This window comes from Malaclemys terrapin, chromosome 10 (assembly GCF_027887155.1).
Source record: "Malaclemys terrapin pileata isolate rMalTer1 chromosome 10, rMalTer1.hap1, whole genome shotgun sequence".
NCBI lineage: Eukaryota > Metazoa > Chordata > Testudines > Emydidae > Malaclemys > Malaclemys terrapin.
Window position 1 is genome coordinate 70,432,851 of NC_071514.1, and position 16,532 is coordinate 70,449,382.

The 16,532-nt window shown below is 39.5% G+C and overlaps 1 protein-coding gene across 3 annotated transcripts in view; it reads left to right on the forward strand.

Moving 5' to 3' along the window:
- Positions 1-16,532, forward strand: part of LOC128844268 (uncharacterized) — a 41,203-nt gene that overhangs the window by 5,965 nt on the left and 18,706 nt on the right. The window contains exons 3-10 of one of the 3 annotated variants that reach the window (XM_054041834.1): positions 142-321; positions 693-742; positions 1,641-1,758; positions 4,580-4,737; positions 6,804-6,880; positions 7,935-9,343; positions 11,165-11,304; positions 12,060-14,146. In XM_054041834.1, coding sequence (XP_053897809.1) covers positions 142-321; positions 693-742; positions 1,641-1,758; positions 4,580-4,737; positions 6,804-6,880; positions 7,935-9,343; positions 11,165-11,304; positions 12,060-12,165 — 2,238 coding nt within the window. In that variant the 3' untranslated portion in view covers positions 12,166-14,146. Of the gene's footprint in view, positions 1-141; positions 322-692; positions 743-1,640; positions 1,759-4,579; positions 4,738-6,803; positions 6,881-7,934; positions 9,344-11,164; positions 11,305-12,059; positions 16,450-16,532 lie in introns of those variants that run through there. The other 2 variants (XM_054041833.1, XM_054041835.1) reach the window with 2 other exon arrangements.

Here is a 16,532-nt window from a genome sequence, read left to right on the forward strand (position 1 = left end):
ATGCATTTTTGTGTGTTACTGTACCATGTTACATGAATGTCTTTCTTAAATAAGTAATTATCTACATGGATTAAGATTGACTTTCCTTCTGTAAATATCCATATTTTACCCATAATTTTCTACCATTTTTATTTATTACAGCATCCTGGAAGTATTGCTGAACAAAAATATGATCAGTGTCTCAAGCATAATTTTACAGATTGTAAATTCGAAGCATCTCTTCGAATGTATACAGGAAATTCTGAAGAATGTGAAAGAAAATTACAGAGCAGCCCAGAAAGACAACAGGAAATGAAGATCATCAAAAAGAAAATGGCACAAGTAACACTTAATGTTCTTCTTTATACATATAAAGTATTTTCCTGTTCAAATACAAACATAGAAGTTTAATTTTTGCTTTTAATTTTCCCTTTCTATCAGAATTTTATGTCATTAAAGTACTTTAACGTTGCATCTAGCTGCTATGAAGATAGGCCTGCTAAAATCACTGCAATAAAAAGTAATGTTATGAACAAGCACAAAAGCAATTTGATAAAGAAAGTTCCTGTTTTAATATTTTAGAAAAAAAACTGAAAATAATTAGGAGAGACATGAGCCATTTTGCTACTTTACTAAAGTCTCTCTGAAGAAGATAACAATTACAGTCAGAGTTACATTAAATAAATGCAATAATATGTTTGTTTGTTTTGAAGGATGTTGTAACTGACAGACCTTTCCCGGTCTTAGTAAGGAGTACAAAAAGGTAATGTATAAATCACAGTAAATTCTACTAAGCATTTGTCTTTTGCCAGGCCACATACATCAGCAGTGCAATATACTGCTACACAGCAGACCCAGGTATGACTCCTAAGCCACTGGAGCTTGCGTTATGGGAGTAACTGTATCTTAAGAAAGTCAGGTTGATGAGTTTCCACTCTCCAGATGGATCTCTCTCACCTATAGATGGAGTAGAAGTGCCACTGACTTAATCTTCTTTGCTGGAAGAGGAATATTGTAGTGGTGGCTGTGGGGAAGTTTGAGAAGTGTATGTATGAAGGAAATGGTGAGCATAGAATAACTGGGTGGGAGAAAATCTGAAAATTGCATGGAGGAGCCTTTAGACTGGCATTGCTTTATGGAGCATAATTCACTCAGGAACCTAAACTCCAATAAACAGCCCCAAGCAGGAAGGGTGCTGGCAATCTCTGTGTAAAAGGACAGGAAGAGGAGACATGGATCATCATGTATAGAAATACAAAACAGACCTCTCTCCATAAGGATCCAATCAAGTACTGGGCTCTCCCTATCCTTTTCCCAACAGAAACAGAAACGTTAAAATAATCTCTGAAAACATAGCACAGAAATCCAGTTTATAACTTCAGGTAAAATAATCTTTTCCATGACTGTAATTCAGTTAATAAAACAGAAACTATTGAGATGCTAGTTGATTTTATACCACAGCTTCACAATGTCCCACATACAAACTTTTGCAGCTCATAGAATAGTGTCATAAATTTCACCATATTGACAGCAATCTGCCAGTTTTGAAATCATGGCAATTTATTTACATTCACCCACACCTGTGGTACATTATATGCTATTGATATGTATAGAATTTTCTTTCAACATGGATTAAAATATATTCTTTCATGTTTAACTAGAACAAAGAAGTTGCACAGCTTCCCTTCCAGACTATCTCAATTTCCTCCTCCCCCATACACATCACAAGAAGAAGTCATGAGGCTCATTTCATCAGCTTCAAAGCTAATTGTTGCGGCGGTAAGTAATACAGGTCATGCTACTTTAATCATTAAAGAGGTAACAGAACATTTTCCACTGTTGCACTTGAACAACAAGTTCCCCATAAATTGCAATGATAAAGGATCAAATTTTGCACTCTGACTGTAAATCCACAGTAATTGCTTTGACTTTAATAGTTATTGTGGATATACAACCATGTTACTGAGAGCAGAATTTAGCCAAAGTCTTTTGCTGCTCCATAAAATCATATCACACCACCTCCAGTTGAAAATACCCACGACCTTCCACTCTCTGAAACAGACTAGTTGGACAGGGGCCATCCTATTAAGGGGAAAAAGGCATGGTCAGCTTGCATCAGAATGAAGAAATCCCCCCAAAACTTTAATATACACAGCTGCCCAGGGAGAGACTCTTTTATAGTAAATAAACCTCACCTTCCCTGATCCTCAGCTTATTTAAAAAACACTATACAATTATATCAGTTCTTTTGTCTCTGTACAGTATTTATTTCAAATAAAGTCAAGGACAACATACTGGCTTCTACATTTATACTACAACAAAAGCAAAACCACTTTTCAAACATAGGATTTGATAAAAGCCTGTTTAAATGAATCTGAGTTTTTCAGTTGATTTAACGGATTCTGGATCAGGCCAGTAAGTATGAATTTAAGTATCGAAATAAGTGACCTGATTTTCAGAGGTGCTGACATTTGAAGCCAGCACCTCATCAATCAATTCATTAATTTCATCCGTATGTGAAACTTTTGACCATAACACATGTTCCCATCAAACAGACTGACCAACGTAGAATATTTTGTATATATGTAGCAAGTCACTTGCTAGGATATCTCACTTAATCATTTCCCAGCCACTGCGGGGGCCTCAGGCACTGGTGCACCATGGTCCCTCCTATTCTCTGCCTGTGGCACATAGAATTATAGGACTGGAAGGATGCTCAATAGGTCATCTAGTCCAGTCCCCTGCACTCCAGGCAGGACTAAGTAATAACTAGACCACTCCAAACAGGTGTTTTAACCGATTGCTAAAAACCTCCAGTGACGGAGATTCCACAGCCTCCCCAGGCAGTTTGTTCCAGTGCTTAACTACCTTGACATTTAGGAAGTTTTTCCCAATGTCCAACCTAAACCTTCCTTGCTACAATTTAAGCCCATTGCTTCTTGTCCGATCCTCAGAGTTTAAGGAGAACAGTGTTTCTCCCTCCTCCTTGTAACAACATTTTATGTAATTGAAAACTATTATCATGTTCCCCCTCAGTCTTCTCTTCTGCAGACTAAAAAAACCCAATTTTTTCAGTCTTCCCTCATAGGTCACTAGACCTTTCCATCATTTTTGTTGCTGTCCTCTGGACTTTCTCCAATTTGTCCACATCTTTCCTGAAATGTGGCTCCCAGAACTGGACACAATACCCCAGTTGAGGCCTTATCAGTGCAGAGTAGAGCAGAAGAATTACTTCTTGTGTCTTGCTTACAACACTCCTGCTGATACATCCTAGAATGATGTTCACTTTTTTTGCAACAGTATTATACTGTTGATTCACATTTAGTTGGTGATCCACTATGACCCCCTGACTCCTTTCCACACTACTCCTTCCTAGGCAGTCACTTCCCATTTTGTACGTGTGCAATTGATTGTTCCTTCCTAAGTGGAGTACTTTGCATTTGTCCTTATTGAATTTCATCCCGTTTACTACAGACCATTTCTCCAGATCATTTTGAATTTTAATCCTATCCTCCAAAGCACTTGCAACCCCTCCCAGCTTGGTATCGTCCGCAAACTTTATAAGTGTACTCTCTATGCCATTATCTAAATCATTGATAAAGATATTGAACAGAACTGGCCCTAGAACTGATCCCTGCAGGACCCCACGTGATATGCCCTTCCAGCTTGACTGTGAACCACTGATAACTACTCTCTGGGAACGGTTTTCCAACCAGTTATGCACCCACCTTATAGCAGCTCCTTCTAAGTTACGTTTCCCTAATTTGTTTACAAGAAGGTAATGTGAGACAGTATCAAAAGCCTTACTAAAGTCAAGATATACCACATCTACCACTTCCCCCTATCTATAAGGCTTGTTACCCTGTCAAAAAAGGGTATTAGGTTTGTTTGACATGATCTGTTGTTGACAAATCCATGTTGACTGTTCTTTATCCTCTATTAACTTCTAGTTGTTTGCAAATTGACTGATTATTTGCTCTATTAATTTCCTGGGTTGTCCTTATTCCCCTAATAGTCTAGTCTCCTATGGGCTGTACTACATTGGTCTAATTTCAGTTGTTGGGTTTAGTGGGTGGATGGGCGGTGGTGGCCTGTGATATACAGGCAATCAGACTAGATGATAGGGTGGTCCCTTCTGGCCTCAAACTCTGTCTCTCTGACACTTTGCAGTACTCTGACAGTGTAAAGTGGCCTTAAAATGTAAGTGAGTGTAAATTACCTGCACCCACTTTAAAGGAGAATCAAGCTTGGAATGTTAGTGTGTGGGCCTGAGCACACGCCTGGGAGCCAGGATTTCCTCAGTTCTAACCCTGGCTGTGACACAGCTTCCTGCTAAGACATTAAGCAAGACATACTCTCTCTCTGCCGCTACAAGTTCCCCCTTGTGAAAGTGAGAATAACGCTGCCCTATCTCACAAGAATACTGTGAGGATTCAATAGATAACATGTAAGCCTTGGAAGAGGAAAAGTGGTTAAAACTATTATTGCTCATGCTGACTACAAAATGAATGGAGAATTGTTTATGAACTAATAGCTTATCTGTAGCAAACTCAATTTGTAAAGATTTCTATTAATATAATGACACTTTTCTTCTTCTCAGACTTGTGAAATCTCTTCGGAGGAAATAAAGAAGCTAGACTGTGCCTCACCCCAGAAGAGAAAAGAAGCTAAAAATAGTCAAAGATTGGACCATTACTACAAGCAGCGTGCACCTCCTCTTGTGATCTCTCGAGATCCCCATGAATATGAAGCTAAGAGGTGTGAAAAAAATTCAGAGAGATTTTCAGCAGCACAGCTGAGTGAAATGATGATAGCCTATAATGTTATACTCTGTACCTTTTGATGCTGTTTTAAACATTTACAGCACTTTCACATTTTAGAGGATCAGATTGGAAATTTGTATCAGATGTTAGAGTAGGATTTCTTTATAGCTTTCTAATTTTTGAAGTTAGCTGAACCTTTTCTGTTAAATTATCCTATTTGTGTTATCAGACTTATTGACATTTGTACCACCCAAACTTTATCAAAACAATAAGAGGAAATATGTTTGGAGTATTTAATCCACAAGATATCCTATAAATAATAAAGAGGCCAGCTGTAGAAAGGCAGCATTACTGAGAGAGACTTCTCACAATCATAAGTCTTTCCAAGCATGGTAGATCATGTCAAATGTAATGTGGAGGACTGGTCTTTTATTGAAAGTTTTAGAGGCCCAGATTTTTTTATATGAAATGTATGTAAGAGAGAATCTTTATATAGTCCCCACTGTCTCCCATTTGAAACTAGGTAACTTCTACATTAGCACATCTCATGTTTCAGAGAAGCTTTTATTAATAGAAGTTTCGAATGCTCAGTGTCTGACCCTAAGCAAAAGCAAAACCGATCTTTCCTCTTTCTAAAAGACTGTCTGACATTCTAACTTCAGATCACAAATACCAAAATAACTTGATAACAAATCACGCCCTGAGGCAGTGACCACATATTGATCAAATCCTTGTGGTTGCACACGGCACAATGGTGCACTTTAATTTACGGCAAGTCATGCAGAAAAAATGGAGGAACCTAGGCACCAGAAACAGGGTTATGATGAACTGTTTGCTGTGGATGCAATTGTGGCTTTTGACTGTTGCATGAAAAGTTTTTAGGTTTTATTGTGCTGGGGCATATCAACTAAAAAACTTCGGCATGGGATTAGACACCAATAGGTGTTTTAAAAGAGCTTGCTCACGTTCTGTAGGCCCTATATTTCACATACCTCGGTATTTTAGTAGTAAATGTCCACCTATTTCCATTTCTTTTAAAAATGGTCATTACTGATTTGATTTTCCTTTCATTTTGACCAATTGTGAACTAATGTAAATCCACGGACTTCCTTGAAACTAGGCCTGTTTTATACTGGGATAAAGAGAGGAGAAGCAGGCTGTGTAACATTAAATAATTGATATTAAACAAGTTATACTTAATATAGGTCCCATCCATACATGGGACAAAGCTGTGCATGCCTGCTGTGATCTCATATGCTGTATGAGTGGATATGTTTATACAGTAGTTGGGATGTACAGAGATCACTGGGATTATTAAATTATTCAGTTAATCAGAAGGACATTTACTACCATAGTACAGTCAAACCTAGATTATCAAAACCCTGATTATCTGGGGAAAAATTAAAAAGGACCTTTCCCATAATGTAAAGAGTCCCTCACTGTCCAAACGCCCATTTACTGACATACTCTCAGGTCCCCAAATAATTTGGCTAAATCGTATTTGTATGCAACTTGTGGTGTATGGCATCTAACCTGAGTCCTATATTAGAATTCACTCTCTTTTCTCTTTGGCAGTGGCAGAGAGATGATCAATTCAACAATCACTGCTTTTCATCCTATTGTAATTCCTAGTTATAGTTAGAAACCAAAGTCAGACTAGTCTGATTGCATAAAAACAAAATCCTTACAATTAAATGAGCTTTTGATTTTAGGAAAACAGGTTTCTTTTCGAAGCTTGCCCTTCTAACATTAAGGGACTTATTGTTCCTTTCCAGAGATTGAGAAATAATTAACATGCCAAATTGCTTATTTTTGTTATGCTGTGTATTATAGCTATCATGCAAAACAGTAAAAGACTTTTCTATAAGTCATTGATTGGGAGTCAGAGTACAGTACTGTATGAGGAGAAACAATCTGATACAAATAATAGGTACATTAGAAAAGACAGGAAAAATAATGAACAGGACTATAAATCTCATTAAGTATGACAAGTCGTCTTGATTTTGTTTTGAAACCATTATTTTATACTTCTCATAGCATTAATGTATTCTGTTTTAAAAGTACACGGGAAATGAACAAATTAGAAGAATCAAATGCTGACTTTATCCAAGAAAATTCAAGGAATGATTATGGGAAAAGTAAGTTACATTCTTAATATACTTTTCAATCCTTTTCACCATGTCTTAGAAAACAGCTGTTGCCTGCAACGAAAAATCTCTTAAAGAATAACCAAGTAAGCCATTTGAGAATGCACGGCTGATTCCTGGATTGTTAGCAGGGCTAAATTATTGTAGCAGTTGGTCTTAGAAGGTACTGAAATTGTTTCTAAACACAATTGCAAGTTTGCAAATGATTAAGTTACATTTTCCAGGTATTCTTTTTACACCTTTACTGTTAAAACAGTAACATTGGAGATGCAGAATCCATCTCAGATAAGCAGGAGAGGAAATGAACTTATTTTTTATTTTGGGGTGTATCTACACAGCAGCTGGGAGTGTGCTTCCCAATGCGGGTAAACACGCTAGCTCTGCTTGAGCTAGTGTGTTACGAAACAGCAATGTGGCCCGGGTGGCATGGGCAGCAACTCGGGCTAGTTACTGGAGTTCAATCCTGCGCAACCCCCTGGGTACGTATTCAGGTAGCTAGCCCCAGCCTGTGCCGCTGTGGCCACACTGCTATTTTTAGGGTGCTAGCCCAACCAGAGCCAGTGTGCGTCTGACTACCCACACTGGGAAGTGCCATCCCAGCTGCTGTGTAGATATAACCTTTGTTGCCAAACTTCTAACAGACTCACACACACCTTGGTCTAACATCATATTATCCAAAGAACATATTGCAAGAGATTCTTTTCCTGGTCTGTTACTTCCTAATATGTGCTCTGCTCCTTTGTACTGCTCCCTCTTCTGATTCATTCTTTTACATCATATTTTCTTCAAATCTCTTCTGAAAGTTCATTCTCGTCTTGATTTCTCTCTGACAAACACTTTGTCCTTTCTTGTCATGACTTCTAATTATCTACTTTACAACTTGTCCTTTTCCCTCTTGACTTTTCCTATTCGCTTTTAATAGACTATATTTGTTTGATCCATTTTATTGTTGTGTTTTAAAATAATAGTAAAGTGCCAGGGGATGAAGGATTTTTTGTTAAATAAATATTAAAATTAGTCATTAAAAATATGGTGTCTACTTTAGATACAAAGAAAGGCAAGAAAGAAAAAAACATTATAAATGTAAATGGACAATTCAGAGTTGAGAGATCATCTAACGTTTCCAGTAACTCGTCTAAACATAGGAGTGTACTTTCTAAAACTTCGACAAGAGCAACTGATTTAAATTCATTGTACTTAAGTACCATATCTCCATATGCACAAGGAACTGGCAGAAGTAAAGGTCCTAAAAAAAATGTGCTTAATGAAGGGGAGTCCTCTGCCTTGCACAGCTCTTCAGGGATATCTGAATGCCAAGATACAGAGCCAAGTACTGGCCGTATATCAGGCTTGACAAGTTTTGCTCACTCTCAGAAAAATGAATGCATCTCTGGGTGGCTCTGTAAGTCATCTGAATTCAAAAGGCAAAAGTCACCCCAAATGCCTAGTAGAAAGCATTCAGGCATCAGCATTAGTAAGTCTAGCAAGCTTTCACAGAGAAGGCCAATGGAGAACTCCAGGAATATGCCAGTACATCAAAAAGAAAGAAAAAAGAATGAAGGAAACAGGGAATTAAATGAGAAAATAATTCATACTATTTCCACAAATGCACAAACCCCAATCATAAATGAAAACACGGGAGAACAAACAGCTTCTGTTGTGGCTCTTAAATGTGGCACTCACCACAGCCAAAATACCACATGTAACAGCCTTCATCAGAGACCTCAAAGTAACCAGCACCAAAAAAAGAAGAAAGATTTGTGTGAATTAGCTACAGGAAAAAACACCAAATCCCATAAGGTCCGTTTCCAAGGTCCATTGCTGTTTTCCAGAAATACTGAACAGAAATGTAACTGTGTAAACTTGAATAGTTGTAACATAACAAGTGACTATGGAATTCAAACCATTGCTTCAGAAAGTAAATCTTTAGGGACTGTGACACATCTTCCAGAGAATGAAAATGAAGAACACCTTTCTAGGGTCACACTTGGAGCACCTTCCTTTCTACATCAAGTTTTCCTGGAAATGGAGCAAGATGCATCACCTACTTCAACTGCATCTGAGCCTAAAGATCTGGACAGCAGTTTAGAAAACAAAAGTATACAACAATTATGTAACCAGCGTTTCATCCTTAATGAATCCACAGGAGACACGAAGGTTCAGGATACTATCAGCAATGTACATACAAGTAACATTATTTTAACAGACCCATGTGATTGGCAAATGGCACATATCCCACAGAAGGCTCAGTGTTGTTGCACCTGTTCAGAAGAACAACACAACTTTATATCTGAAACATCTGATGAAGAACAAGACAGTTTCTCAGATTCATCTGTGACAGTAACAAGTATTTTAGGTGCATTAGAAAACCAACAGTCAGAAGAGGAGTTCACTATATCATCTGTATCTGATAGCCTGAGTCTTGGATCATTATATGATGTGCATGAACAGATGGTAAGAGCTTGATGAAATGATGTTATTAATGTAACAAAACTCTTAAGTGCTTTTTTAAGTAGGCAGCAGTTTGTTTCCATTTGAAACACCCTTTAAAAAAAAAGTTGTAAATTGGCTTCTTAAATCATATTAGACCAAATGTGACATGTCAAATTAACAGCCTGGATGTAAAAACAGCCTTTAAACATCTTTGAAAATACTTAAATTAGTGAGGGATTCAGAAAAAGAGTTTCTCACACTAGTTTCTACAGCCTGTCTACACTTGCAAACTCTATAGCCTTAATTCACCACCAGTACATCCTAGGGTCAGGTGATACAGTAGTAAAAACCCCTGAGTCCTATCCTCATAACAGTTTTCACTGTTGCTGCCAAGGTAGTCAGTTCTGGCTACAAGGTTTCCTAGTATACACACACCATGGAGACGGGGCAAATCTCAAACAACATAATTCAGAATGAGTGACAGTCTGCTTCAAGGGTTTAGGATTGGAATAATAGAGGTGTCACCATTCAGGACTAGAGCTTAATTTTCAAATCATGTGTGTCAAAGATTGACCTAATTAGTGCTCTTAGCATAAAATCCACCCAGAAAAATTGGAGGAAGTGCTCACACAGAGCAGCTTTTTTAGCCCTCACTCTTACTCTGAATGGTAGATACAATTTCAGCAAACAGTATCTCCTGTCCAAAGAAACCAGTAAGTAACCTTATGTAGTCCCATGCACTTCTGTTGACATAATTCAATGAAATAATATTTCATTGGCACCGTAGTGCATCTAGAGGACTTACGAACTGATGTATTAAAGTAGAGGAATATATGGGCTAAAAGGTGTTAACATAACTCAGTCACTGTTCAACATTAAACAGGTTCAGGGATTGGTATACAGAGACCTCAGCCTGCTTTGTACCATGGCAAATACACCATTAAAAAAATCTTTTCAACCTTTTATTAAAGATATAGCAAAGAAAGAAAAGCAGTTAAAGCATTTGAAATGTAAAATATTAAATAAGGCTTTCATTTTAACAACATTTCTTGTTCCCTTTCACTTTAGCTGGAGAACGGTTTAGAAGGAAACCCCCCCCTTTCTCACAGTCTCTTAGATGGTATTAGAGATGGTAATAACTGTCCTTTTGCGTAAAAGAGAAGAAGTTAGTGGTGATGAGCTGGAGCTGCTTTTGTCAAAATCTGATCCCATTTCATCCCACGTAGTGTTTGGGATTCAGCTGGAGCCAGTAGAGGTAGCGATGGTATCGGAGTCTCTCTCTTTGGCCCAGTCTGGTCAGGCCATCTCTCAGGATTAGGACAAAGAAGGTTTGGGATCCCAGGAGATGGTGGAGGTGACTGCCATATGGTAAAGCTCACTCCAGTAGCCTCTGTCTGTTCTTCCATGTTATGTTAAAGTATTTTTAAGGACCTTAATTTAGGCCTAATATCTCCCACACCAATTTTGGTTAATTAATTTCTGGTTTCACATCTTCTGTTTTTACCAAGCTTGATTTTAACAGTCCTTGAATCATATCAGTAGGCCCTTTTGTTCAGGCTAATTAAGTTTTTATGTCTCCTTATTGTACCTTTTCCCATCAACATTTATTATAGGTTATTGTGACATCTTATGAACTTTCACATAGTTTTTACAGTTGAGCTCACAGGTAGAGTAAAATGTTAGGCCCAGTTATTACAACAGAACTCAAATGATGACAATGCAACTGTCCTGGACAATGTGAAATTATAACAATTGCCATGACAGCCCATCAAGTCTAATTTAAAACAAACATTTCAAGGAGGAAAATCTTTAACAGGTATCATCCCATTTTTTTCATCCTAGGAAGAAAACATTTGTGTTGACCAAAAAGAGGAGGAAAACTCTGACTCCAGCATAGGCCATCTTGATGAAAGAGTTCTAGAGGAAATGCAGAAGATTAGCACCTCGGAGAGGCTCTCTCAGACAAACTCCTTCCATTTCAGGTATTAATATTTATTCTACCTGAAAAGAACCAGAATAGGCTTTTAGTTTCCATTTCAGGGATCCACATCTTTGAGTTGGTATTAAATATTGGGGACCTGATGATGCCTTCCTTTTTATAGCACTGCAGTAGTCTCACCTGATGGTAAAATCATGGATAACAATGGGATGGTTCAAATTCACAAGAGAGAATGTAAGATCCCTCTCAAGTGCAAGATAAGAATGAGTATTACTTATTCCGCCCCAAGGCACTTACAATCTAAATTGCTATCTGGACATCCAGAAACCCCTCAGGAGCCAACAAATTCCCCAACCAAACCAAGACATGCCATTAATCAAAGATACTGATATAATTTCTGCCATTTCCTCAGTTTGCTTCTCCCTCCGTATAGGCACTCTCTCGGTCTTGTCTGGGCTGAATCTCAGGCCTGGTCTACACTGGGAGGGGGGAGGAGGAGGAAGAATCAATCTAAGTTACGCAACTTCAGCTATGTGAATAACATAGCTGAAGTTGATGTATTTAGATCTACTTACCGCAGTGTCTTCACTGCAGCAAGTCGACGGGAGAGCGCTCAGCGGTCGATTTATCGCGTCTAGACTAGACATGATAGATCGACCCCCGCTGGATTGATTGCTGCCCATCGATCCAGCGGGTAATGTAGACAAGCCCTAAGTCTGCTCAGCTCATATCGATGCATCAGTCTCTGTCAGGCAGTACTATGATGAATTAAATCTGATGTCACTGATTTTCATACAGTTCTACAGATGAAGAAGGGAGAGCAAATATGGATCATGCACTTAAGAGTGTCAATACTAGTCAAGTACTGTATTTCTGTCATTTTCCACATTACATTAGTACATAACTTATCAGGTCAGTAGTAAACTGTTAGAATAAAAAATGCTTAAAATCAAACTTAAGATGCCAGAGCCAGAACTGATACCATATACAAATATTATGGTGTTTCCTTCTCTGTGTTAGTAGGTATGTAATGGTATCTGTTGCTTTATAGCATCACAGATTGCACTAGTTAAGGCATAATATTTCTCACTTTCATGACAAAAAACATGACTTCTCACAAAAAAATCATGTTTTTGATCTCCCCAGTCAGCTGCTACCAAGCCAGCCTCCATACATTTAATGGCTAGTGTAGTGGACTATGGGATTTTTAAATGTCTTTAAACCATTAAATATTACTACATTAAAAAAAACAATGCTTGAAAAATAAAGGATATTTGGCCTCTCAACTTCCCATAACTTCTTAATTATCACAGTGGGTGATATCCAGGTCTCATTCAAGTCAATGAAGTTTTGCCTTTGACTTCAATGGGGCCAGCATTTCTTCCTGCGTGTCATGACTTTTCCTTTTGTAAACTACTTATGATTCTTCTCACTTTTTGCCGTCACACACAACCCACCTCAGTTATGTTTAACGACTGTTTTGTTGCAAAACTTCATCAAGGGGCTGGTCCAGCACCCAAGGGACTTTGACAGAGCGCCCATATGCCTGTTGTGACCAGAATCAAGTCCTACGTTAATTTAAGCTGTAATGAATAATTGATAATGCTTTTAAAATTAAAGTGCACCACATACAGCTATGCTGATTTCTACTGAATTAAGTTATATATTGCCAGCTAAATTAGGACAACTGCAAATCATGCCAACTCCTTTTGAAAGCTATTATGATGTGCAACTAAAAACCCAGTCATGCAAGATGAGACGTGAGCAAACCTCTGCACCCATGCAGAGCTTCACTGACTTCACTAGTACTTTGTGCAGGTTTAAGGGTTTGCACGCTTAGCTCAGCTTACAGGACTGGGGGTCTAAATAGTATTTACTTTAAAAGTGTAATATTTGTGATACACACACCTGCACAAAGTGTTACCCCGAGGGAATTTTGTACCAAAAACCTAAAAATTCTGTGCACATTTTAAAATTCTGCAAATTTTATTTGTCAATAAATAAATGTGGAGGCTCCATCATGGGAGTGGGGAGCACAGGCCACTGGCTGCATCGAGGTGGGAGATCACCCTGCAGTCCCCCCGGGACACAGATTCAACGGTGGGGCTGCACCCAACCCTGACAAAGGGCAAGGGCAAGGGCCAGGCCCTGCCCCTCTGCACCAGGTGTGGGCAGGCAGGCTCAGCCTGGCAGGATCCAAGTGTGGAGGGGCTTAGTGTGGGGAGATCCAGGTGTGGGGTGAGAGGTTTCTGTGTGGGGTAACCTGGGTGCAGGCAGCTCATTGGGGGATCTGGATGCACAAAGGCTCATTATGGGGGGGAGGGGTTGGGTGCAGGGGCAATGGGATTCTGCAGGGGGGTCCAGGTGAAGGTGGTTGGAGCTTAATGGGTGGGTCCATGTGGAGGGAGGCTCAATGGGGAGGGGTCTGGGTGCTTGGGGAGTGTGGCTTAGTGGGGTAGGGATCCAGGTGCAGCTGGTTGGGACTCAGTGGGTGGGGGTCCAGTGTGGGTGGGGCTTGTCAGGGTGGTCCAGGTGCAGGAGGAGTTCGATGGGCCTGTTTAACAGGGGAGCCCCAGCTGCTGCCGCCGCTGCCACCAAGGGGACACCACATGCCACGCTCTCACAATTCCCCACCCCATTCTCCTTCTCTTCCCCATTCTCTCCCTTCCCCCTCCCAACTGTCCCCACCTCATCCCCTCCCACTTCCTCTCCCTACTGTCCCCTGCCTCCCTCCCCTCACTCCTACATCCCTCTCCCTAATTGCCTCTTCCTCCCACCTCTGCCATGCCCCACCACAGGCACTCCCCCTTGTACAGAAAACAGGAAGGCTCCCAACACACACAAGAGGAGCACGACCAGCACGAGGACACAGGAGGTGACCTCCAGCTGCAGAGTCAGAAGCCAGAGCTGAACCCTCCTTCCGCCAGGCAGCTCTGTACTCACAGAAATGGGGGGTGGCAGTGGCATATGACCCCACATGCTCCCCCCATCTCACCTCTGTTTGGGGGGCCAATGCCTCCCCAAACTACGCCCACCAGAAACCACGTGGGCGCATGACCACTCATGCAGATTCCCTTTGCTTCCCCATCACTTTCTGCTGAGAAGCAAAGAAATCTGCAGAGGGACCTGAATTCTGTGCCCACACAGTGGCGCAGAACTCCCCCAGGAGTAAAAGCGTATTAAAAAAAATCAAAGTCCCATTGATTTCACGGGGAGTTCCACATTCAGAGAGCTTGCATGATTAGGCCCACAGAGCCTGAGCTTGCAAAGACTTACCTATGTGCTTAACTTTACTACCATGACTACTAGTACTAGCATACTTAACTTTGTGCATTGAATTGTCCCCTGCCTTTAGTGGGACAGCTCACACCATGTCAAGCTAAGCAGGGCTTTGCAGGACTGTGGTCACAATTATTCATTTTTACCTTTTGTGAAATACATTCTTCCAATGTAATTTCCTGTTTTGAAAGAAAATTACTGTCAGAATTATATTACTACTAAGTATTGTGTTGGCCTGTAAATTACTGTAAATTTATTGTCTCTTTGATCATCAGTATATTAAAAAGCCCAATATATTTGTAATTTATAGTAAAAATATTTCCTACCAGTCAATTGGATTTTTTAAAGTGATAAAAGAGCTCCAAGGAAAGACTGTTATTTTTATACCACTGTGGGAAAGGGTCCAGCAGTCAGATAGGATATTTCCTAGCACCAAATGAAGTGGAGATAAACTAGAAAGACAGAAATGCTCTTAATTCCCTTCCAAGACAGTTACTTTGTTCTCAACTGAATATAAATATGATGCATTTTTTTAATTTTTAGAACAGATGTCAAAGCTGTTGTTCAGTCTCAATACAGTTAGCTCTAGACAGCAATGAGGCTTCAGCAGTGCAGATTGACTTCCCTATAGATGCTAATGATGCCTATGGAAGCCAGCCCAATGGAAGTGACACAATAACATCATGTTGCCTTAAATGTGACCCAGATTTTCAAACTTGTTACCACTAAAAGCCAAGCATTTAGTAAAAGTGTGTATCCTAAGTGAGATTCACTGAACACAAGACTAATCCAGATCCAATTAGGCCCTGGCCCTGAAGCCTGTGGTAAAACTCACATTGCCTTTATTTGTACAGGATCAATCCTTCTGTTAGTTTCCTCAGGGTACATCTACACTACAGCGGGGAGTCGATTTAAGATACACAAATTCAGCTACGTGAATAGCGTAGCTGAATTCGACGTATTGCAGCCGACTTACCCTGTTGTGAGGACAGCGGCAAAATCGACTTCTGCTGCTTTTTGTCGGCGGCGCTTACTACCACCTCCGCTGGTGGAGTTAGAGCGCCGATTCGGGGATCGATTGTCGCGTCCCGACGGGACGCGATAAATCGATCCCCAAGAGGTCGATTTCTACCCGCCGATTCAGGCGGGTAGTATAGACCAGACCTCAGAGCTGAAACTGACTTGGAAATGGTGATATTCAATTCTGGTAACATTTTAACATGGTTTGACTCATGCGACTCTTTTCTCACAAAGTGAACAAACATTTAAATATGGTAAAGATTTTATTTTTAGCTTTAGATTTAAAGCAGATTTGGCAAGTAAACCTTGTGCTTAAGTTTTGCAGCCTTATTAGTATAATTCTGAAATGGTGAAAAAGAGCAATTCCTTATGACAAGAACAGGCAGTATTTAATATAAGCCTAACCAGTTTAAAGAAGTGTTTTGTGAACTCAACTTATTTTCAGTGTTACTTTATCATAGAAAAACAGCATTTTAAACAAGTTTTTAAAAAGTTTTAGTAATTGAGTCTTTTAAAAAATAACTTTAAATACCGTGGTGCAGTTGATTATAAAAATAACTAGTAATTTAGTTTGCATCAGGACAAAACCTATTATTACATAAATTTTGGGGGGATTTCATAACTAAGACTGATGGTCTCAGATGGGATCATACTTAGGTCGCTAAGCCCCTCCACAGCTGTGGCTACATTGCTATGTTTAGCATGCTAGTTTGATCAGAACTAGCATGGATAGGTCTCCTCAAGACTAAATTTACAACTTCCAACTCCAATGCAGACATACCCTCAGATCCTGTGAGTTTGCAGAGCCAGCCGTTAGGGAATATGTTTTTTAACTTCTTCACAAAATATGTAGCATATTCAATTTATTTAAAGCAAAGTATATTTTAAAAGCTTAAGAAATAATAAAGGGACGGGATCTAAGCTGCTGTAAATTGGCCTTAAAAATGTTCAATAAAATTAACTATTTTTTAA